At 37.8% G+C, this 22,958-nt stretch overlaps 1 protein-coding gene across 1 annotated transcript in view; it reads left to right on the top strand.

The window, feature by feature from the left end:
- The window catches only part of SLC16A10 (solute carrier family 16 member 10), a 77,860-nt gene that overhangs the window by 48,058 nt on the left and 6,844 nt on the right, over nucleotides 1-22,958 (top strand). The window contains exon 4 of the mRNA XM_086482433.1: nucleotides 19,777-19,920. Within this exon, the coding sequence (XP_086338559.1) occupies nucleotides 19,777-19,920 (144 nt within the window). The remainder of the gene's footprint in view (nucleotides 1-19,776; nucleotides 19,921-22,958) is intronic.

The following is a 22,958-nucleotide window of genomic DNA, read 5'->3' as shown; positions in this document are numbered from 1 at the left end:
CTATTTTTTGAATGGCTTCCTTGTGGTGGTGTCTAAACTGAAGTGGTGCAAACTAAAAGGCTTAAAAGGGAAAGCGGGGAAAAAAAAAGCGCCCACAACTTGCAATGGGATGCTCTTTAGACCATTAAACATCCTCGTGCTCAAGAGTAGCATGGACTAATAGAGCTGGTACCCACTATGCAACAGAAGGATCATATTAATATTTATTATGAATCCATGATAGAACAGTAAGAGTAATCATAATAAATGTCTTGAATTCTGTCAAAAATCTTCAACTCCTTAAAAGCCCATGGGATTGTGTGCAATATAGCAAGTGGTGTCACTGCTTCCTGGTAATGCATTGGTTAGATTACTGACTCTGCATCAAATATTTATTTTAAAAATTACCTTAGGGTGGGGGCTGGTTTGTTTTTGAGCAGCTGTAAACCGACTTTTATTCATGACTAGTTCTTGTTACTTTGTTCTTAATCAAGTAGATCTTATTCTATATAACACTTAGACTATTTCAAAGGGCTTACTATCAGATGACTAAGCTATTGTGACATCTTGCACTATTTCAGCATAAGTTTTGTAGAGACGTTTTGAAATAAAACAGTGTTTGGAGGAGTAGAAGGGAAGTGTTGTAGAGAAAGCTATTAGACAGATTGTAAATGGTCGTTAACGCTTCCAGAGAACTGAAGAACAAGGCTATACAAGATGTTATGTAGAACCTCTCAAATATATGTACTTAAGAAAAAGCTTGGAATTTTTTATCAAGGTGCTTGTATGAATGCTTCTTGTTTCTAGATTGGACTAAAGCTGGTGGGTGACTTGTAGAGGACAAAACCCTTTGTATCTTTTTAAAATATTATTTCATTTTTCTTTTTATGGTGTGCTTTCACTCCTGTGAGTACTTTTTTTTCCCCACTCATACCAGATTGGCACAAATTCTGATTGTGAAATACAGCTCCAGTACAGGAAAACAGCTTTATCAAGGCTGTTTCTAATATAATGTTTGATAACACTATAAAACTATTCCAAAGTACAGTTAAGATCTAATATTTTAAAGATTACCTCAAAATTATACTAACACATTTAAATTCCATTGATTTTTTTTTTTTCCTCTGAGTTTTAGCAATACCATGAAGCTTAACTATTTATAACATAAAATCTTCAGTGGGCGTCCGTTTGCTTTGTATGCCACTTTTGAGATGGAAAGCTTCACCAGCTTTTAGGAACTCTTCACTGATAAGTCTTGTTATCAAACTCCCCTCCTGAAACCCAAAAGTTCCTGTTTTCATTGACTTTAAATACTCAATTTTACTGTATAATTCTCTGGTCCTTCTGTAAACTAGAGAGGAAAATCTTCATAAACAATGTATAGTGAGCTCCCACTACTTTTAAATAAAACCATTCTAAACAAGAAGCTTAGCTTCATTCTTGGCTTTGCAGACAGCATTATTAAATGGAAAGTAGCTTGATTTTTTTTCTTTAATCTTTTAAAACATCTGATTATTTATGATTCAGATTTCTACCTAAAATTTAATTTAGGTACCTTTTGATATACACAAAGAATCTATGGAAGATTGAGGTATTAAACTTGTGTTATTTACCCAGGACTCTTGACCATACTCTGAAATATTTAAAGCCTAAATCAAACTTTGATTAGAGAGTGTGATAGGGATGGTAAGAGACAGTATGAATTGGAATAAAGTTTCATAAAGAAACTATGTAGGTAACATCAATGTCGGATTTCTTTTTGCTTATGTCTGTTAAGTACTATGTAAGTACTTGATAATCTTTCAGGAATCTTGACATACAAATAGTTTAATAAAATAATCCCTAGGTTTACTGATGTTCAAATGGAAAATTAAAACTTGAATTTCATAAGCAGCAGTATTTCCACTTCCAGAATGTACAAGATTTTTCTAACCTTCAGTCCTGGATAAGTGATCAGGATGAAGAATTTAATACCTGCAGGTCATATATTTAAGATTATTTTATAATTATTTTGCATGTGATTGCCAAGGATGGATGTATCCTCAGTAGCAGAAATCTTTGTGACAGAAAGCAGGAGTTCAAATTGCTGGGTTGGAGGATTCAGGCGTAGGACTAACAGTGAACTTGCTGCTTGGGGCTTAATGAAGTCTTCTTGCAGCTAAACCCACCATTTCTGTAATTATTTCTACGTAAACCTAAACTTATTCAAGAATTTAGGTCTGCTTTTAGAACTAAGCAAACACAGCCCTCTAACTCAAATTTAATAGTTTCAAAAAGAAGATAAACCTTTTTCATTGAAAAGGTATTTAGTTTTATGAAAACATGAATAACTGAAGAACCATAGCGTTTATTGCTGGTGGGCAATGATGTATGCTGGGAGGACTATTTAAAATCTTAGTCTGTGGATCTCTATTTGAGAAAGTGAATAGATCAGTGGTTATGAAGGAACAGCGTGGATTCTGCCCTTCAACACAGATACTTCAGCTCCAGTAGATAATGCTGGACTTTGTTTATCCTAGTTTTGTCTGCTTTTGATGAAAAACACATTATGTACTTCCAGAAGTACATAAAACTACGTACTTCCAGATAGGTATCTTCAAGGCCAGGTTGGAAGGGGCTTTGAGCAACCTGATCCAGTGGAAGGTGACCCTGCCGATGGCAGGGGGGTGGGAACTAGATGATCTGTAAGGTCCCTTCCAACCCAAACCACTCTATGGTAAGTCAAAGGTTATAAGGAAAACTAACTTCTTGCTGGTACATCTACCAAACCAGAGACTAGTTTCCTCAGCTTTTGAAAATGAAAGTAACTATTGTTCCATTGTTTACTGCATTTTAAAAATTGTAGCAGTGCAGGAAAAGGGATATGATACTTGCACAAGTGGTAGCTTTCGTAATGCTAAAACTCTTGAGATTTTCCCACTGTTAGGGTTGGGTGACAATAGCCAGAATGCTAGAATGGGATGCTGCTTGCAAGTGTCCTAAGAAAAAACACTTATACATGGAGCTTCGTGCCTACAACTCCTCCCTTAACCCTCATACCTGGTTCCTGTACTTTTTTCCCACCTGGAAAGGCAGGTTTCTTGCCAGAATGTTGGGTGCTCTTGACTATGTGATGAAACCCAGGTGCCCCAGGCACTATGGTTAGGGTCCTTGTGTGTCACCACTCAGGTCCATGGTAACTGGGAGGCTGCAGACTTGGTGTGGTGTAGTCACTGCACATCAGCTGCTCTCTGCCAGCTTGGCACGGTGGAGGAGCTCCTGAGGTCCCAGGCAGGGTCTCTGAGTGCTTCTGAGGCCAGCCCTGATTTCTGTTTGTTTCTTGGGTTTTCTGAAGCATACTGGAAAGGAGGATGCATGTTGTGAAACTTGTAAGAAGGAAATAAAAACTCATTTTGGGCTTTGGAATAATAGAATTAGTTAGGTCTTCACAATTTTAACCATCTGCACCGTGTTAGATACACTAAAAGTTGTTAAAACCAGAGAAAACAACCTGCTTATGAACTAGGCTCTAACTAAGATTAAACAAATGAACAAATTAATTATATGGCATACTAGTTAAGATTCATATCGAGGAGCTGGCAAGAATTACCAGTCCCTTACTGGTAGATACCAGCTGCATGCAAAATAGGCATCATATTCCTTTTGGCTCTTGCAGGGGAGAATGAAGAAGGGAGAGCTTTTCTTATCCCAGTTTAGTTGGTGTCAAATCCCATTAGTAGGTGTTCCATTCCATGTGATTTTGGGGAACGGGGTTGGGAGAAATACTGTAAATAGGTTTTGACTTAACTTTATTATATACTTTTAGCATTAATTCAGATTGTTGAAAAGCAAACTCCTAATTCATAGAATTACTAAATCAAGTGATTGTTATTCCTCTCAATTTTAAAACCAGTCTAAACTGCAGTGATTGAGAGGTTTTTTTCTTTTGATGTTTCTCTAAAATAGGCGAATAGCCAAATAAGAAAACCAACTAGTTTAGTCCATTCGGATTTAAATTGAGAGTCCACAAGAAAAATCTATCAGATTGATGCAAAACACTCCAAGTTGTTTTTAATAAGGACTATCTCCCAAGGAAATGATTAAGTATGTTTGAAAGAAAGTATACCTAGTCTCTGCACCGCTTGTCCTGTGCTGGTTCTGCTAATGTACAGAGAACAGACTAAGGTCACTACTAAGGTTCTGTGTGAGTTTAGGACTATATTAATTATGACACCTTTACGAAAAAAGGGGCCCAGTATTGTGTTGTGGTTTTTTGATACAGCAATTTTCAGCCACTATGAGGAATACTGATAGGACTGGGAATATCATCTTATGCTTTCAGTGCAATGTTTCAGTACGTAGTAATTTGTCTTGGGACATTTACAGTATCTCTATTAATTCAGTTTCAAACAAAAGACATGGTTTGGTTTAGCAGTTACTTTTATTAAATGCCTCTTGCTAATGATAGGTCCTGTCTTATAGTGTTTGATATCTTGCAGGATGAAAAACTGAATTTAACAACTGAATAGTTGAACAGAGTAGTGCAAATATTTATTACATAGTTTACTTTTAAAAAATCAACTGGATGGTAGGCAACACAATAAAAATATGTATTGATAAAGCTTACCTTTCTAAGTCTAAATCCCTCTGAATAAAGACAGTACATACTCTTAAAGAATGGCTAGATCTATTTGAAAATTAGGCTTATTGTTTAAATATGGTTATAGGCTTGTATACAAAGCTGCACATTAATTGATAAGCAATGTTAAAGTTACCATAACACTGACTGTACTTCAGAACAGCTCAGGAAAAACAGATTTCAATGTTTCTCATGTTGCTTTGCTGCCTATTTCTTAATTTACTGTGTAAATCTGACTTCTCCTTTTGATGCTTATCCACGTTCATATTCAGTGATGGGTACATACATGCATATGTGGAGATTCTTGGTTAGCAGTAGCTATGTGGAGTGCATGTGTTTATGTATTTGTGTGCTTCATGTTTAAGATATGAAAAAATGGTGTGTGCCTGGCCATTTTTTCCAACATCCTTGGGAGAATATGTCTTTGAGACAGATTAAAATACTGGGTTTGTTCTCTTCTATAGATAGATATTGAAGTCTTATTGCTTCTCTGGCACATGCAGATTCAGGAGTAGGTTCAGCTGGACCGCCGAGGAACAGGGAAGTGAGACTGCAGACTTAATGCTTGGAAAAAGTAGGTAGATACTGCCTCAGATTCTAGAAACTGCCACTGAGAAACAAAGCATCACCTTGGACTCTTCTCTAAGATTTTCATCAACTGTATTGGAAAAGAAAATGCATCTCGCAATGAAAAGTAAAGAGGCTTCCAAGCAGCTGACCAGCTAAAAGGTATTCCAGAAAAATATAGCAGCCCCAGAACCATCGTTATGTACAGACTCTCAGGCTCTGCTGACATCTTATTTGGAAATACAAGATTTTCTGGCTCCACTGGTAAATTACTATTTCAGATTCTTGGGGAAACTTTGCAACAGTGAAGTGAAGGTGTAGCCTCAAATGGGCCTGGCTGCCAGCGGTGGACACTGTGTAGCTGTTTTTCACTGGGAAACAAAAATATATCATAGTGTATATGTTCTCTGAGGTGCTGTGCTTTGCTGTATGAAAACTAGGAATACACTATGTCTGGAAGAATTCAGAGATTCCTTGTTCACTGTGGTATTATGTGTTGCATGAAGGTTTAGCCGCTTTCTCTTTTTATAGGTGTTAGGAACAGCTGGGAAGAAGTGCCAGTGATGACAAGCGTTCTTACCAGGCCACTAATCTCCTGCTCTGCTCTGCTTAGTCCACAAACAGCTGTGACAGATTGAGTACCTCACTGTGTTTCCTTTGGAGACCACTTGACCCATTTTGAGCATTTGAGTCTGCATTACCCAGCATACCTGGTCATCTTGGGCTCTTTCATTTGGATAGTCCTTCCGGTTCAGTTTGTTTCCTATTCATTACCTCCCGTGCTCTTTCAGCTTTCCTTCCAATGATACCTTTTACAACAGGAAGTTTCCTGGGAAATAGGAAGTTACTCACTTTCATCTCTAAAAAAGAATGGGTTTGGGAAAATCCTTTCATCGGCAAACTGAACTTAAATGTAATTGAGAGACTGATTCTTATGTCTTAACTTTTGGAATTCAACATTTCCATTGCATTACCACATGTGTGAAGTTCCTTAGCTTCTGTTAGGTCAAAACCATTAACAATACCAGAGCCCTTGTCATTTGAATTATTGACAGCTTTGAGGATTTTAACGCAGGTCTTTGAGGTAGTTGACTAATACAGGCAGATCTTCTCTACAAAAATATATTTAGTGGTGAAATATTTAGAGACCTGATCAAAGAGCTCAACATGGTTTTTAAACCCTTGGAAGTCAAACCTTTTTCTTGGCATAGTGAAGGTTATGGTGGCCTTTTCGGTTTCCACATTTGCAAGGGTGTACCTCTCTTGCAGTGGGTTCTAGAGCCTGTTCAGGCTTGCAGATCAAAAGACAACAGTGAACGTAGCCTGGCATGTGGCATAAGGTACATCTGTGATCACATATGGGCTGTTGAAGGTTGGCCTGTTCCACAGGGAGGTATTTTTTGTATATATGCTTCTGCCTTCTTGAAATTCTAAAAGAGTTTAGTAAGTGTCTGTGGGGGACCTCCTTTTGACATCCAGGGCAACCAGTTCACTGGGGGAAGCTTACTGGTTTTACTGACAGATACAGTGCCCTCACTGTAAACTATCTTTCAGAACTCATGGATCTGTTCTCTAGACAATCTCTGGGTTTAAAGATAGCTATGGGCAATACTGCAACTGTATTTTCTGTTATCGGAGAGCAAGGTCATGGTCTCTCTGCTCTATGGGGAAGCTTTAAAGGGATGTATTTTAGATATATCTCAGCAGAACAGATGCACTTAACGGCTAAATCATTTAGGCAGTCCGCTTTTAGGTCGAAGCTAAACTGTGTTCAAAATCTTCACCATTCTAACAAGACACACATTTTTGTTCCTGGGAAGGGCATGGAGATGACTGGAATCTCTGTAAAGTACTTGTTAGTCATAAGAACTTTTTAATGCATATAAACAAACTCATTTTCTAGGCTGCCTCACAAAATCGGATAGCTTAGATAAATATTAGCCTGTCCTCTATGGCTTAGTCTGTCTCCAGATCTTCTGTGTTTGTTACTTTGAAGTTGCTGGGTTTAGTGCTGTGCCCACATAGTCTGTCCTCGAACAAAAAGATAGTGCTATCTACTGGTCTGTACTTCCTAGCTTTTGCTGGAACATCCATTTTGTTCCTGTTCTTAGAAGCAACTTAATGAACAGGAGGACTTATACGGATTATAAACAATGCAGATTTTTGTTGCCAGATTTGATTCCGCCCCTTTTCCACTCTTCATGTGATTTTTAGTATTCTATGACTGTTTTGTCACCTTGGACTGCCTTCTTAAATTGAGCCAGGATGGTTTGTCCTTCAGCTCTGTTCTTTACCAGCCAGCTATTTTGATGTGTTTCTACCCGTTTCTCAGTCTGTATCAGTGATTTGCCTTGTTTTTATTAACAAGAGATCAGATTCTGCTGTGCAAATTAAATGTTTGAGCCTTTGCCCCCTGTGCCAATAAAAACTGTCTTCCTGTGGAATCAACTTGAAGAAATGAAGAGCCAAGCTCTCCTGAGAACCTCTGTAGCCAGTTTTTCTAGGAACTTATCTGAAATTCTTGCTATGTACTTTGAACTCTAACTTCTGTATATTCGGTTTCTGAAAGGCTTTATTTATTCAGGACAAACCAATCTCTCTATTCTGCCCATTCAGAAAAATAGCCGTTTTCCACTTGCAAACTGCACCCTACCCAAGCAATAGCTTTGGGTCATTAAGAAGATTTGTACTGGAAAACTTGAAGGGTACATAAACCACCCAGAATTCTCCAAGAAGATAGGAGCTGCTGTATTGGGACAAGCTATAGGATAGTCAGGTGACTCTTCACTGCAGTAGTTGATGTGCTGCCCAACAAGACCCTAGCTGTCATCCATAATATTGCTTAAAATTATTTTGTGGCTCTTCAAGCCTTCCCTACTGATGTAGTGTTCCCTAAATATTGTCAGGTGTGATACCTCTAGATTAGACTCCTCATTTGAGAAACCAGGGTTTCAGTTGCTCCCCTTGCAAGAGTGGTCATCTCCAAATAGACAGTGGCAATTGCTTTGTGTTCTCTGCAGTAAGACATGTATCTGCTCAAGGAGCCATAGTAGAAGAGAGTTACATACCTTGCAATAAGTGAAACTCTTCAGGTTGTGCATTCTGTGTGTGCAGCCCTAATCCCGCACCTTTCTCTCCCCTTTAAGTCCTATGCCCTTGGACTCCACAGTGGAGACAAATAGAAGCACAGATATAAATGGTGTCCTTTATGTCTGAGTGCAAAGCATGATAAGTATGGTGTACATTGTATGGACTGTAGTAACCAAAAATCTCTAAACTTAAGCATATAGAACACATGCATATCCACTGTAAAGTGCATACACATAGCACATCTTGAAGAAATTTAGTTCTTGTAAGGTAAGTACTCTCTGTTTTGTGAACCACTTGTATTATGTCATAAATTTGCTACTTTTAAAATGTTGTGTAAAATAATGTTTGGTATCTAATTGGTATGGCTGGATTTTTTTACTCGAACTGGAAAAAAATCAGCCTCCATCTGTACATTCACTTGCTTATGGGCTACCGTTCAAGAAACCTGTTCATGTCTTCAGATCTCCTACATCAGTCATTTGTCAGAAGCCTGCTACATCTTTTATTTCCCAGAGTCTGCTGTTTGTTTTGTAATGATAGGATAGTATCTTTTAAATTATGTCCAGTACTAACAGATAACTGTGTGTCAAACAGATACTTCTCTATACTGTAGCTAATCTAAAGTTAAAACTGTAGGTATAGCTGTCCGTTTTAGCACTATTACCTTTCTCATCCACTTAATCTACTGTATTTCTATCTCCAATGGAAGACTAACAAGGCACTGGTTTGGTAAAGGTCCAATGTAATTATGAAGCAGATATCTCTGAGATCCCAGTTCTTCAGTGGCTCCCCATGCTTTACTTGCTTTCTAATCTTTGCATTTATCTCCCTTCAGATCTCAACATCTGCTGCAGTTTGACTGCCCAGGTTAGTGAAATTTTCCCCCTTTATCCACTTCTGTAATTATCCTGTGCACCCATTTTTTCCCCAGTATTCCTCAATGTTGATCTGGCAGTATTTATTCTTGGCAGATTGCCCACTTCTGACATTGGGGGTGGTGGTGGGAAAAGAAATAAACTATTTCCTATTTGTAATTGTTACAAAAGTAGATTTAAACCATCTTTTCTAAATAAGTACTGGAGAAGAATAAAAACAATAAGTACAGAAAGACTAGAAACTGAAAAGAATAAATCATGTTTTCTGCCTTTATTAAAAGTAAAAGTAAATGAAATATTAAAAAATTTTAGGTAGCATGTGTACTTGGGTGCAAACAATAAGATGATATTGAAGGATAAGAGCAAAGCAGCCTTCCTCAGGTTTGTGCAATACTAACAGATTGAAAGGTCTGAGTTACGTTATGATTTCCTTTGTATCACTCTCTAACAGCACACTAGTTAAAGTACTCTTGTGTAATACAAACTACTCAAATAGCAAACACAGCATATAGTTCAAAGTCAGATTAAATTGTAAAGAGTCTTCTTTTTTTTTTTTTCCTCCTGAAAATGCTGTTTTCATGGTAAACTCGGTATCCTGTCTTTGGATGCTTGAACATCTTGACCTGAACTAAACTCTTCAAGCTCCACAAGTGCCCAGAAGCCTGAGATCAGAGCTGACGTTTTTTCCTGCTAGCCTCATGCAGAGTAAAGTAAACTAATCGCCAAAATTGAGTGAAGAACCATCCTTCACTCATATACAGACCAGTTTTTGTGTCCAATTTCTGCTCCAAGAAGAGCTGCATAGAAAACCCTCCTTGCTTTTAAAATCCTGTTCAGACTTGTGAATTTCTTCCCATGCATTTTGAATTTTCCTTTGAGGAAATCCTGGAACCTAGCTCTTTCCATTTGATTGCCAGTAATTGTCAAGCTATGAGCTGTTTTTCAGATTCTTTTCTGATGATTGAGTTAAAATTTGTCATTACTACTGAGTGGAATATTTCCTTGGAAAAGGGAGAGATGGTTTTGGATTGCTCCAGGCAGGAAAGACTGAACATAAATGTCTGTATCCTACGTAAGGACTATATTTCTGTATGAGGAGGAGAGAATATAATCTCTTGTGTTTTAAATGAAGGCTTGACTGCCTGTTGCAATTTCACTGGGCCCTGGTCTGGTAGGTATTTGGCAGTGTATTTGGGATTTCCATGTAGAACTGAGACTCTTGCGAGAGCTTTCTTAACGTATTTCCCAGTAGAATGACACAGACATTTCACCCAGCTCTGTGAAAGCAGAGATGATTGTGACCATGTCCACAAGTAGATCTCCCATATCAAAGTGTTATGGATGCCCTCAGAATTACATGGCAGCTGAATAACAGTTTGTAATCTATGTTTTGATTTACCTAAGTCCTATGGTTTAAGGAGTCTAGTCTTGAGAGACTTGATAACAAGTTGCACAAATTCTGTTGTGGAGTGAGGAAGTCAACCTCTCTTACAAGATGACAGTAGCATTGTAACATGTAGATAGATGAAAGAATCCCTGTTTTTATGAACCAGTTAACTCTAAGTTAGTTGCTTATTGTGGTGTTCTTCAAGATAGGTAAGAAATACAGTCTTTGTGTTCGTAAATTTTGGAAGGGGCTAATGTAATAAGCTGCTTTCTTTTCACACAAAAGTCGTGCAATGTTGTCTGGTAATCTTATTGCTAATTATACTGGTGAGTTGGAAAATTTACTTGAAGTAACAGCATTGTTTTGTAAAATGGAAACCCATCCTTTTGTAAAAGCTTTTTGTTCTTGGCTGATTACTTTCACTGGTGCAAATAAACACTTACATTCATTCTGATCTTAGTCCAGCTTCCAGTGTTTCTCTTTGCCTTTGTCATCTTCCTGTGCAGGTAGTTACAGAACATGAGCGCTCTCCTGATAAGTTTTTCAGTATGGCAGATTCCAGACACCTTGAATCAGTCTTGTAACTCTTTCAAAAGTTTCTCAAGCTGAGGGATACTCGCCTCTCTTGACTGGAAGACCTTTAGTTTGACTGACTAGTTCTAGTCCTTACGGTCCACAGAATAAGAAGCATCTCCAGAGAGCAATTTTGAGCATCAGGGTCAGGCTTCTGAATTGCCTCTCAAAAGAAATTTTTTTGTTTTTCAATATCAGTTAGGAAGACTAGCTAGCTAAGGCAGACATCTTAAGTTCAGCAGTGAGACAGACATCCTTTTGTGACATGTAGCTAACAATGTTCCGTATTGTTAATGCCGTAGCTAACAATATTCTAATAAAGATCTTCCTTGTTGTATTATAATGGTGTTAGCACTTCCCCTTTTTCACTTACTACTTCATTTAATTGTTAAATATATTCTTTCTATGAAATTTGTGTAGTATTTCCAGCAATGTATAATTTAGGCAAAAAATAAGGAAGGGAATTAGGCATTTAGCTGAAGTAACTGTAGCTACCCACAGTTCTTAGTTTTTAAAAAAAATCACTTTTGTTAGTGTATCTTTGCACTTATTTCTGGACAAATAGCATATGCTGATATGTTCCTCTTCTCAGTGTTCTTTTATTGTTTTTACTTTTAAGCTAGACTCAATGCAGTTTGACCTTACTCGTTTGGAAGTCAAGACCAAGGCATTATCACTAGATAGAATAGTACAATAGATGTCTTGCTTTTTTTTTAAGCTGAGGAAGACTAAACTGGATGTGTAGCAGCAGATGTGTATTAAAATTTCACTTAAGTATGCTAAATAAAATAAATCCATACTGTAAGCTTTTAATTTAATATTCTAAAGAGGATGAACTTGCTATATTAGGCTTTAGTCGCTTCACTTCTGTTAGCTGCTGTGAGAATGAAATTGTTTACAACAATTAGCCAAAGTGTTTTATTAATAAGTTCAGTGCATGCAATGTTAATCATCATTGGTTAGTGAAGTTTTTTCTTGATACTTTGGGTATTTGTACAGGGTATCTTAATCCATTGATCTGATATTCCATAATTTCTTAATCATAATCATAGCATATCCTATAATATATTCATTTTTAATTACATAAGTAATATATAACCCTATAACACTTCATCACATTAGTAAGCTCCACAATGATTTGAAAAGAATTACTTTACACTCCTAAATTTAGGTGGTGATGTCAGGAAATTGCTTTCTTCGGTCATAAGGTTACTTTTAATCAAATGTGCAGCAGAATTTACACAGCTAGAGCGAAAAAAAGTGTTCAAGTTATAACACTCAGTGAGTATGTGTTTGTGACTATTAAATCACTTCATGAATCATAGAAAATAAGACTGGAGGTATCTCAGTACTTTATCAAATTTACCCAGTTTTTTGAGTACAGACTTAGTTTGGTAGAGGACATTTTAAAATATTTCTCTTTAAAATCTTTTTTCGTAAGTCATGCTTATCAAATTTCTCCTTATTGCCAGGTCTTTCTTTTGGATTCTGTACACATGGTCCTTAAATAACGAGTAATGACCAAAATAGGGCGTCATAATTCAGTTGAGGCCTTACTGATTCTGAGCAGTATGTGAAGGTCACATCGTGTCATGAATGGATATATTCTGTTACTTTTGCAATACGATGACATTATTAGAACATGCTGAAGTTTAATTTGCTAAACTTTCAGTTCCTTTCTAAGGAGCTGTTGCTAGATCATTCTTCCATGCTGCACTGATGCTTCTGATTTTTTACCTCCTGTAGTGTTTTTGAATACTATTTATCTCATAATGTTTTTAATGGAAATTAGTTGTCTTTATTTCACACTACTGACTGAGATGCCAGGTTGCCAAGATAATTTTGAATTCCAGTCTGTTTCTTTACGGTGCCTGCAGTACTCATCATTCGATGTAACTTGCAAATTTAGAATCATAGAATCATTTAGGTTGGAAAAGACATTTGAGATAGAGTCCAGCTGTTCAATAAGTATATTCTCTACTTCATTTTCTGTATCATTAAATGAAAATGTTTAATCGTGGTAGATTTGGGCAGGTTTTTATGGAGCTATCTTTGGCATATTCAATTTTGCAATGAATCGCTAATTAAAAATAGCTTTTCCAAACACTTGAACATCCATGTTTACAGTTCCATTTAAGTAATGTATTCCAAACTGACTCATAAGAATTGTTATGTTTGAGAGAATTTCAAAATGCTGGCCAAGGTCAAGATGTGTTACATCTGTCCTTCCCTCTGTTGTCAGGGTTTGCAACCTCACAAGTAATAGAGAGAAATTAGTGTTGTTTGTTTTCTCACAAATCTATGTTGATCCTTAGCTTATGATGTTACCTGTTAAATGATTATGAATAGTTATGTTTTTGTTTCCTTTTCTGCTGTTACTCTGGAAATTCAAGTTAATGCGATTGACCTTTAACTCTTGGACTTGCTGATAGTAGCTAATTTTGGACATAGTGGTTAGTTGAGTTTTGAGAGTAAGAGGCTCAGGAAACACTGCTTTAGGCTACAAGGAACAGATAGAACTAAGACTAAGTTGTGGATTGTAACCACAAATGAGAATCAATTTTTAAAAATGCTAAAAATGGTAAGTTATTTGACAATTTAACTCTCAGCCATCAAGTGTATGTAACACTTCAGTTCTCACATATCCCTGGCTTTATTCCTCATCCTTGTTACCGATCACTGTGAGCTTCCTGAGATGTGTGTGCCTTGTCTGTCTTGCTGCTGCCACCTAAGCCACACCAATCCACCAGTATCCTTGTGTCCATCTCTTTATGCTGTCTCTTGTGGCTCCAGTGGGATCCAGTCTCTGTTGGCATCTCCAGGAGCCAGTAGTGGAGGACAGGACTGAAAAGTATCCTGAGAGATGGAGTAGAAGAGGGAAAGAGCAGAAGTCATGGACTGTCTTGTGCTGCAATGTAGGGCTTGTCCCCCATGCTTCAGGCTTTTCTCAGTCTCCAGCATGCTTTCTTGCACTACTCCCCAAATAACTTTCAGGCCTACCAATTGACACTTACTCTCTCAAGACCTGGGAACTGGCTTAATTGCTTTAAAAATTATTAGCATTTGTGACTGTAGGTAGAAAAACTGTTTATAGGTTAACAACCGTTGTCTTGGTTTTTTTAATTTGAGTTTTATGCTATTGGTTGCCTATTTTGATCTCTGGGATCATACTCATCCTTCACATGCTCTTAAAGATAACACTAACAGCTCTGAGATTTTTTTTTAATGATTATTTAGGGCAAATTTCTTCAGAACTAGCTATTTTTGGGGAATAGACAAACAAACCTTTAAAACTATGTAATTGCTAACCTGAGTTTTTCTTAATCTACTCTGAATTCTTAACATTTTTCATGTTAAGTAGGCTTATCAGTTAACCTGTTAACTGTTATGTTCAGTTTTACTTAAGAAATTCAGGTTACACTAATTCCGAATCTTCCTGATGTATGGATTATTCTGTTTAATCTGCCTTAGTTAGTGGAATAATAGAAAATTTCCCAACTGCCAGGCAATTATGAGCTTGTTTCTTGAATTCTTTCCTTGTTCACTGAGTAGATTAAATTGAACAGAGATAGAAAGAGATATTATCACTGCTGTGGCAAGTATGTAAACAGGAATTATCTTGAAGTATATATGCAGATAATTTCTAAAAAATGCTACTGTAGCCATCTCGGGACGATGGCACTCCCTTAAAAATGGATCTACATTAGGTATTATTAGGTAAAGCTACTTTATGTCTCTTGACATGCAGTTAATCATTTTAGTAGACAGTCAGGAGTTGCTGGGTCGTTTGATAGTTTTTTGCCTCATCGGTAAAAGTTTGGTGGAATCCAGAACAGTATTTGCGTTACGTGGTCTTCCCTGTGCCTAGTATCGTACAGTTCTCTGGCAACCAAGTTTTTCTCTGATTTCCTCCTGCCCCCACTTAATTTTTGTGGTGAGTCTTTATGTTAGAGAATAACCAGTGACTTTTACAGAGTTATGCTCTTTTTCAGCACATCCTGAAACTTTCACTCTTCCAGGACAGTTCACTGCAAAGTTGTCGATCTATCTGTATCAAGGCCACCAGTTAGTATTTTTCTCTAGGCCTTTGAAGGAAATTGGCTTGTTTCAGGTGTGTGGTTGACTTGTTCGTTGAAGGAAGGCAGCTGTGTGATGGCACTAACAGCACAGAAAGATCTGTACGTTGTCAGTAAGGCAGTTCTTTTCTCAGGAGATGTGTGTGAAATAAACTTAAGCTTTCAGTTTTCTGAAATCCTGAGGATCTGATTGTAGTCTTGAAGATGAACATCAGTATAATTTTTCTACATATACCCACTCCAGTTGTGTCCTGTCAGTTGCTAATACCTTTACTTGGACATTATCTTGGTTTATTTTTGTCTTTTGCTTTTTTTGCAATTACAACTTAGGGGAAAAAAAATTCTTGAGTGATGGAATGACAAGGCCATCATGTCTTCTAATAACACTGAATTGGTTTTTGAAGGCCACTGTAGTAATAATCAAATCAATACATTATGGAGGTATTGCCATGCCTAGATTGATGTCTGTCTCATACATGATAAGAGTCTAGAATTATTTTGGATGTCTGGATTTAAAGTTGTTGAATGGCTAAGAGGGCCAGTTAGTACTGAAAAAACAGTTTATTAAAACAGTTCTGGATATTGCAAGTGCTTATACCTCAGGGCAGATTTCACTCCATGAGCACTATGATAGATTCAGCCTCTGATTATAGCTTTTGCCTGTAAGGTTGTGTTTTAGACTCATCTGACACCTTATGCAAAGCTTCATCTTTGTTACTTACAGGCATGTCACCACTTTGCACTCCAAGGAATCACAGTTTTGCCTGGATTTCTATAGAACTCATGCATTTCTGGAAAGCATGCAGAATGAAAAGTTTGTTTGTGTAGGCTATGCTTTTTCTGTCTGGGAAAGAAAAATCAAACCCAAAAGAACCCCCCTCAGCTCTTTCAGGAAATTGTTGATTTGAAGCAGGTAGGAATAGTATCTCCAATTTACGAATGGTACCAGCAGTACTCTGTAAACGTTTCCTTTTATCCTTATGCTGGTTCTGAATGAGGGTCAGTCATTAGGACTTCAAGAAAATGCTGGGGTTTGTGCTCAAACTTTTCTAGGTTATATATTGCTGCTGGCCATCTCTTTCGGTGAGAAAGAGATGGCACTGTATTTAGCCTAGTAAAGCTTTACTTGACTGGGAATTCCTAAAATGGAATATACGTAGGAAGAAAGCAGTCAATCACGGAATGAATCATAGAATCGTAAGGTTGGAATAGACCTTTGAGATCATCAAGTCCAACTGTTGACCTAATACCACCGTGCCCACTAAAAAGAATTGTTTCTTCCTAGTTCTTCAAGACCCGGGTTCTTTGTGTTTGGAAAAGGATCTACAGCTATGCTCAGATGTCTCTGTCTTTGATTCAGTGCATGAATACAGCTGAAATGTGTGTGCATTGAATGGAAGATCTTGGCAAAATCTGGGTCTTGGTTGGATGGAGAGAGGTTAGCCAAGACAGCGTATCTGAAAGCATTCCAACCACTGCCAAGTGGCTAATCTTTCTCTTAGTCTCATCCTAACAGTAATGAGAATTTGGACAGTAAGTTCGATGTTCGTATGCATTACCCTGATACTAGAGAGCAAGGGTATAAGGTAAACGCTGGTGTCAGGGGTGCATTCAGTTATATTGTCCATTGTCTGTCTTGATTTGGGAAATTGGATTGTACAAGGGTAACTTCTTTTAAACTAGTAAAGGAGGTGTGCTAGTCTGGACTGGTTTGCTCAGGCAGAATTACAGGCCTTTTCTACATTTGGAAAAATCAGACCTGCAATTCAGCATGCACACAGCTCTAATGAGCAAAGAGCTAGCTATATTACTGAGAACAGGCAAAAGCCACAGGGAAATGCTTTGGCCTTTGTGTCTGCTGTGTGCCTGGGTCCCCACTGGACTGTTGTAGATAATGCCTAGAGAGTCATATAACTGCAGCCTGTATAGTTCTGCAGTGACAGGAACATTAATGTATGAGATGCTGCCTGAGAAGGTTCACAAGTAATTGCCCATCATGGAATTTTTGAGTAGCTAAAAAGCTGTGGAAATCTGAATTTCATTTAAGCTACTTCATCATAAGTAAATAAAAGTATTTAACCTATAGTTACAAGTCCATAATGAGTTAGCACTTCCGGCACTGAATTAATCCTGAATCACTGTATTTTCAGATACTCAGTTAATAATATTGCTGTTACAGCTTACTTAGTGACTGTAGTGCTGAAGATTGAATATGCTGTTAAGGATCAGAGGGTCAACTCTTGAGATCAGACCAGGTTGCTCAGGGCTCTGTGCACTGGAGTCTGGAAAACCTCCAAGGAAGGAGACTGAACAAGCTCTCTGGGCAGCCTGTGCCTGCCTACCGCCCTCCTGGGGAAAAAGTTTCTCCTTACATCTAGTTGGAAGCTCTCTTTAAGGTTATAGTGTGCTTAAGGGGAGTGAAAGCTAAAAAAAAAGAAACACTAATTTAGATACTTAAAGATTGAGATGAATAGCAGTTATTTTTCTACTATAAGGAGTTGATGAATCCAGTATTTTTCCCCCAGTGATCTAAGAGCAGACAGCATTTCACCCTTGAGAGGGCTGCTTTGAGAAATCCAGTTACTCAGTTGCAGATGCAGGGTTAATAGTTATCTAGATGTAGAGCTTTATCTTACCTCTTGAAAAGCCTCTGGGGAGCGGATGAATCGGGTCTGCTAATTAAACAAGCTAGAGGCTGCAGAAACATGGAAGTGGAACAGGTGGCAAGAACGGCAGAAAACACCTTGGCTTCTCTGGGGTGGGCTGGGCCAGCAGGTGGTGTGTGACAGGCACATACAGGTAGGGGTGGGAAAAATGTCAGCTTATCCTGTTCTCACCTTTGTCAGAAAGGGAATAAATAGAACAACTTACCTTTTATGTTTAAATATCATTCCAGATGAAAAATTTCATCAGATTGTGTTCCCAAATGTGTCTTAAAAAGGAAAAAAAAAACAAAACAACAAACCAAAACAAAAAAAACCCCAACAAAAAACCAAACTAAAAAATAGAAAGAGCAAGCATCTGTTGAAGATGGGTCAATTGAAGATTGAAGTTAGAAGTTACACTTTAAAAACAAAACCACTAACCCTTCTTTTTTTATTTCCCTTCTGACAAAATCAATTATATTGGACAAATTCATATTAGATTTAATAGACTTTGTGACATGTAAACAAAATCTAACTGATATTATACTTAAGAAAATCACCATCACTCAGCAAATCCTGTTTATGTTGGGGGAAAAAAAGGCTCTGCTTGTATATTAACACTCTGGCCAGGAAAGAATCTTGACTTCTTTGTCTTAGAAGTATTTACTAAAACAGAACTTTTCCATTTTATAGATAGGAGATTAAAGGTTCTCTAATTTGAAGTGATATCACATAATCAGAATTAATAACAAAAAATGGTGTGCAGCTTTTGCTATCCATGTCTGTCAGCCTGTGGTCGCCTTGTCTCTCAAATGTTTTTACTACATCTTTATTTAAAAGCAGTTTCTTCTGTTTGCTTCTTCGTACCTGAGTCTTTACAGTTTCTTGTTCAGAACTGGTTACGAGCACAGAAATTGCAGGACTATGCAAAGGATTTCTACATCTTCTAATGCCCGCTTGGCCATATTTGGTATTGCCAAGTGTGTTTCAAAAAGCAATTGTGCAAAAACTCTTTCTTATGGGTAACTTCTGGTCTTCGTGGCTGATTTAAAAACCCACAAACAAATAAAACCCACGGTGGAACCAGAAAGAATATAAAAAATCCAAATCCATCGAGTCAGCTTTTTTTTTTTTAACACAACTTGAAAGGTTAGAATTACTGATGCTAGTGGTTCATCACATTGTGATGACCTACTGTCAGGGCCGTCGGTCAGTTGCTTTAGTTGTTTAGGTTGAAGTGGCTGATAAATCATTCTTCCAGTGTGCCCTATTCATTGCTGCTGTAGCTGCAGCCTCTCCTGGAAGTGCTCGCTGTGGTGTTTGGCACTGCAGGCAGTTCCTGCTCCTCTTCCTCCTTGCCCCTGGATGTCATGGTGATCGCGGATGTCGGGATGAGGCAGTCCGGAGGGGCCCCACCTGCTTGCACTGTCTGGCCTCCAACTCCCCACCCCTCTGCTGCTTGCTCCTGCCTTGAGCTATGTCACAGGTTTGGTCGCATGTGTCTGTCTTAATGCACAGAACAGTACTGCGGTGCTACTTGTTAATCGCTCGGTACCTCCAGACCTGAGAGCGTGCCCTGGCCAGTGAAGCCATCAGTTCTAGACAGCCCTTGTGGATTCTGTGTTATGTTAAATCTATGACTAGTAAATTACATGTGTTGGGGAGAACACTTTTAGGTTCTCTTCAGTTTTCTTGGTATTAGATGCAGCCATGTTTTCTTGAATTATGGTCCTCAATTGTAAATAAAGCGACAACATGTTTCAGATTTGGTTTTATTATATTGCACTTAATACTGACAAGCAAGTGCAACCTTACTGTAAAATCTGTAAAAGCAGAGTAAGTTAGTTGACCATTTGTAGCCATATTTGTAAGTCGGATTCACAATTACTTCTATTTAACTCAAGTTTTCTAAGGTTTATTTTTAATTCTAAAGCCAGTTTATTTTCTTCACCCTCTTTTTAAACAGATGAATCATGTAAAAGACAGATTTGGTGACAGTGTGCCAGAAGAAGTGCTTCTGCTGTGTCTGGGCATTACTTCAGGAGTTGGCAGATTGATCTTTGGCAGAGTTGCAGATTATATTCCTGGTGCAAAAAAAGTCTATTTACAGGTACGTCTTGACACCCTTCTAAAGGAATACACAAACAATATTCTGAAGGCTTTGGTTGCAGGTACTACTAAATAAGCAGGGTTAAGTAACTGGAGATTCAAATTTGAGAAATTTCAAAGCTCTAAGAGACTCAATATATGATTTCTGATACTAGGAGCCTTTGGTGCAAAGTTCATGAATCTCTGATATTTTTTTTCCTTCCTCTTTTTAATGCTAAGGAAATGTGTCTGCTGCCTGCCGGCTGTTTTCAGCTGGGAATGAAAGAGATTTACTAATCATTAGCATGTGAGTGAGAAAACCATCGGGGAATTCTCTAGATTCTGCTTTCCTTGTTTTTATTCCGTGATATCATAATGATTGCAGAAAGATTAATTTTTTTCCTACGTTCCTCTGTTAAGGATTTTGGATCTCTTATCACCTATCAAAGATCAAGAAAAGTTGGTGTCAAGTATGTTCTGTGCATAGTGCACACTGGTAAAGCCATGGGAATATAAGAGGTGCTTAGTTGAGGAGATTTTGCTGAGTGAAGGAGGGCGGTTACTTACAGAGGGAGTCTCAGCTTCCAGAAATGGTGAAGCTTGAGGATGAAGGAGGATACACACTTTTTTCCCTCCACACTTATAAAACATCGAATCATTAGGCTGGAATAGACATCTGAGATCATCAAGTCCAACTGTCAACCTAACACCACCATGCCCACTAAACCATGTCCCGAAGTGCCACATCTACACGTTTTTTGAACACCTCCAGGGATGGTGACTCCACCACCTCCCTGGGCAGCCTGTTCCAATGTTTGACCACTCTTTCGGTAAAGAAATTTTTCCTAATGTCCATCTAAATCTCTCCTGGTGCAATTTGAGGCCACTTCCTCTCATCCTGTCATTAGTTACTTGGGAGAAGAGACCAACCCCCACCTCACTTCAGCCCCCTTTCAGGTAGCTGTAGAGAGCGATAAGGTCTCCCCTCAGCAGCCTTCTCTTCTCCAGACTAAACAGCCCCAGTTCCCTCAGCTGCTCCTCACAAGACCTGTTCTCCAGACCCTTCACCAGCTTCGTTGCCCTTCTCTGGACACGCTCCAGCACCTCAATGTCCGTCTTGTAGTGAGGGGCCCAAAACTGCACGCGGAAGATATTTTTTTTTGAGAAAGTAGCAGTGTTAGTGTAGATTTTTGGAAAAGCTTTAGTTAATAACTTGCATCTTACCAACCACCGGGTGTTCTTGTTTTATTTTTTAACATGAATACCACGGGAGACATCTAATGGCCATCATCTGAACTACAGTACTGAAGGCAAATATTCTGAGGAAAGAACTGCCTCTCTGGAGTGTTTGTTGCTGCAGTTACAGTCCCAGCCTCCAGCGTCAGAGAATCTAAATTTGTGTATCTTGTCCGTTTGGACTGATTTAAAACCTATTGTTATACTTTCAGGAAATGTCACTGTTAAGGTAAAAAGTGAAAAGGCAGCACTGAGATGTTACACGTGATTCACAAAACAGAAATACCAAACCTGCAGTAAAACAACAAGCTTTTTTTGTTCTTTTCCTTGAGTAGCTAGAACTGAAAACTTGGACTTCTATTTAGGGCATGAACTAGGATGCTTGAGTACTGTTGGTTTCACCTAGTTTTAAGCAGGAAAACCACGTGAACTTCTTCTAAGCCATGCCCCTGTTTCAAATCAGCATTTTTGAGGGAAAGTGAATGTTCACCTCAAGTATTATTCTGGATTGCCCAACAGTTCATAGTGTCATCTTATCTCATGCCAAAATAATTTAATAATTAATTTTTTAATAATACGAATGAAACTTCTTTCTTCATCTTTCTGTTTCTGCATTCTTTCTCATGGACCTTTTTTGCTGGATTTGGCTTTATAAATTCTGTCTTTGGTAACAGCATGATGCATTCTGTCTCTTCTGGATACAAAGTTTAGTCATTCTGGTTTTAGTGCTGCATTTGCCATAATATAATACAAAGAATCTAGTCAACAATATCTTGTTTAGAGTTTGTCTACAGATAACCACATTACTGCTTAGATAGAAATTCATCTCAAATATTATTTGCATTTTCTGTATCAGAATACACAGAACTGAGAATTTCTTTGCCCTTATCCTAAATTTCCTATAAGGAGCCCAGTTCTTCAGTGTTTCTGTTTCTATACAACACTTCAGATGCCTCACAACAGCTTTTCTTTACTATGCTAAATAAAGTACATTACTTCAAAGAATTGTTATGCTGTCCTGAAAATTGTTTCATTGAGCTGCCTGCTTAAAGACTTTTCCTAATGAAGTAATTTATTTGATTTCGCTTATCTGTCAAAAAATTGTGATGTCTAGTAGTTTCTAAGTGACCTTGTTTTTTTCTTTAGTGGTCTGTAAGTGACTGATGCATACGTCTTGTTTGGAAAGTATGTTTGTGCAGTTAGGTGAGACATTGGTTTCCTTTGCTGACATCTGGATGGTGCACAAGCAAAACTCTTACCTTTTTTATTTTATTTTTTAATTCATTTTGCTTGAAATACAGAATTTTATCCCTTTAATTTACAACAAACTAACAATAATCTTAATCTAAGATTGTAATAGAAAATCTTTCAAAGTATACATGGCTACAGGAATACAGCAAGATACCTTTATGTGGAAAAATTGAAATGACACTTGCAAGTACCGCCTCTGAATATAAGCACTCTGAAGTAATCACTCATAATACTGGTATTTTTACTTAGACTCCTCACTGTTGTAATTTGTAGTGTTTTAGCTATATTAAACTTTTGATATTTTTGTGGCTTTCACTTGTGAAAAGAGCAGAGTTCCTTTTTCAAAAAATTGTTGGTGCACAAGAAGTGACCTCACGTAATCGCAGCAGGATAGTTGATTACAAATGCATTTAAAAACTTGTGAAATGGGTAGTGGAGTTTCTTTGATTGCATGTCGTGACAGTTATGTATGTGACTTCTGATGGTGGTAATCCTTGGAGACTGCTTGTATTTATTTTAAAGTAAATACAGGCAGGCAATTTAATTCCCTGCAAAGGCAAGAAAGCTCATCTA

Source organism: Leptosomus discolor, chromosome 2, assembly GCF_034619465.1.
Source record: "Leptosomus discolor isolate bLepDis1 chromosome 2, bLepDis1.hap2, whole genome shotgun sequence".
NCBI classification, from domain to species: domain Eukaryota; kingdom Metazoa; phylum Chordata; class Aves; order Leptosomiformes; family Leptosomidae; genus Leptosomus; species Leptosomus discolor.
The sequence above is the reverse complement of the archived record's forward strand: the minus strand, read 5'-3'. Positions and strand labels throughout refer to the sequence as shown.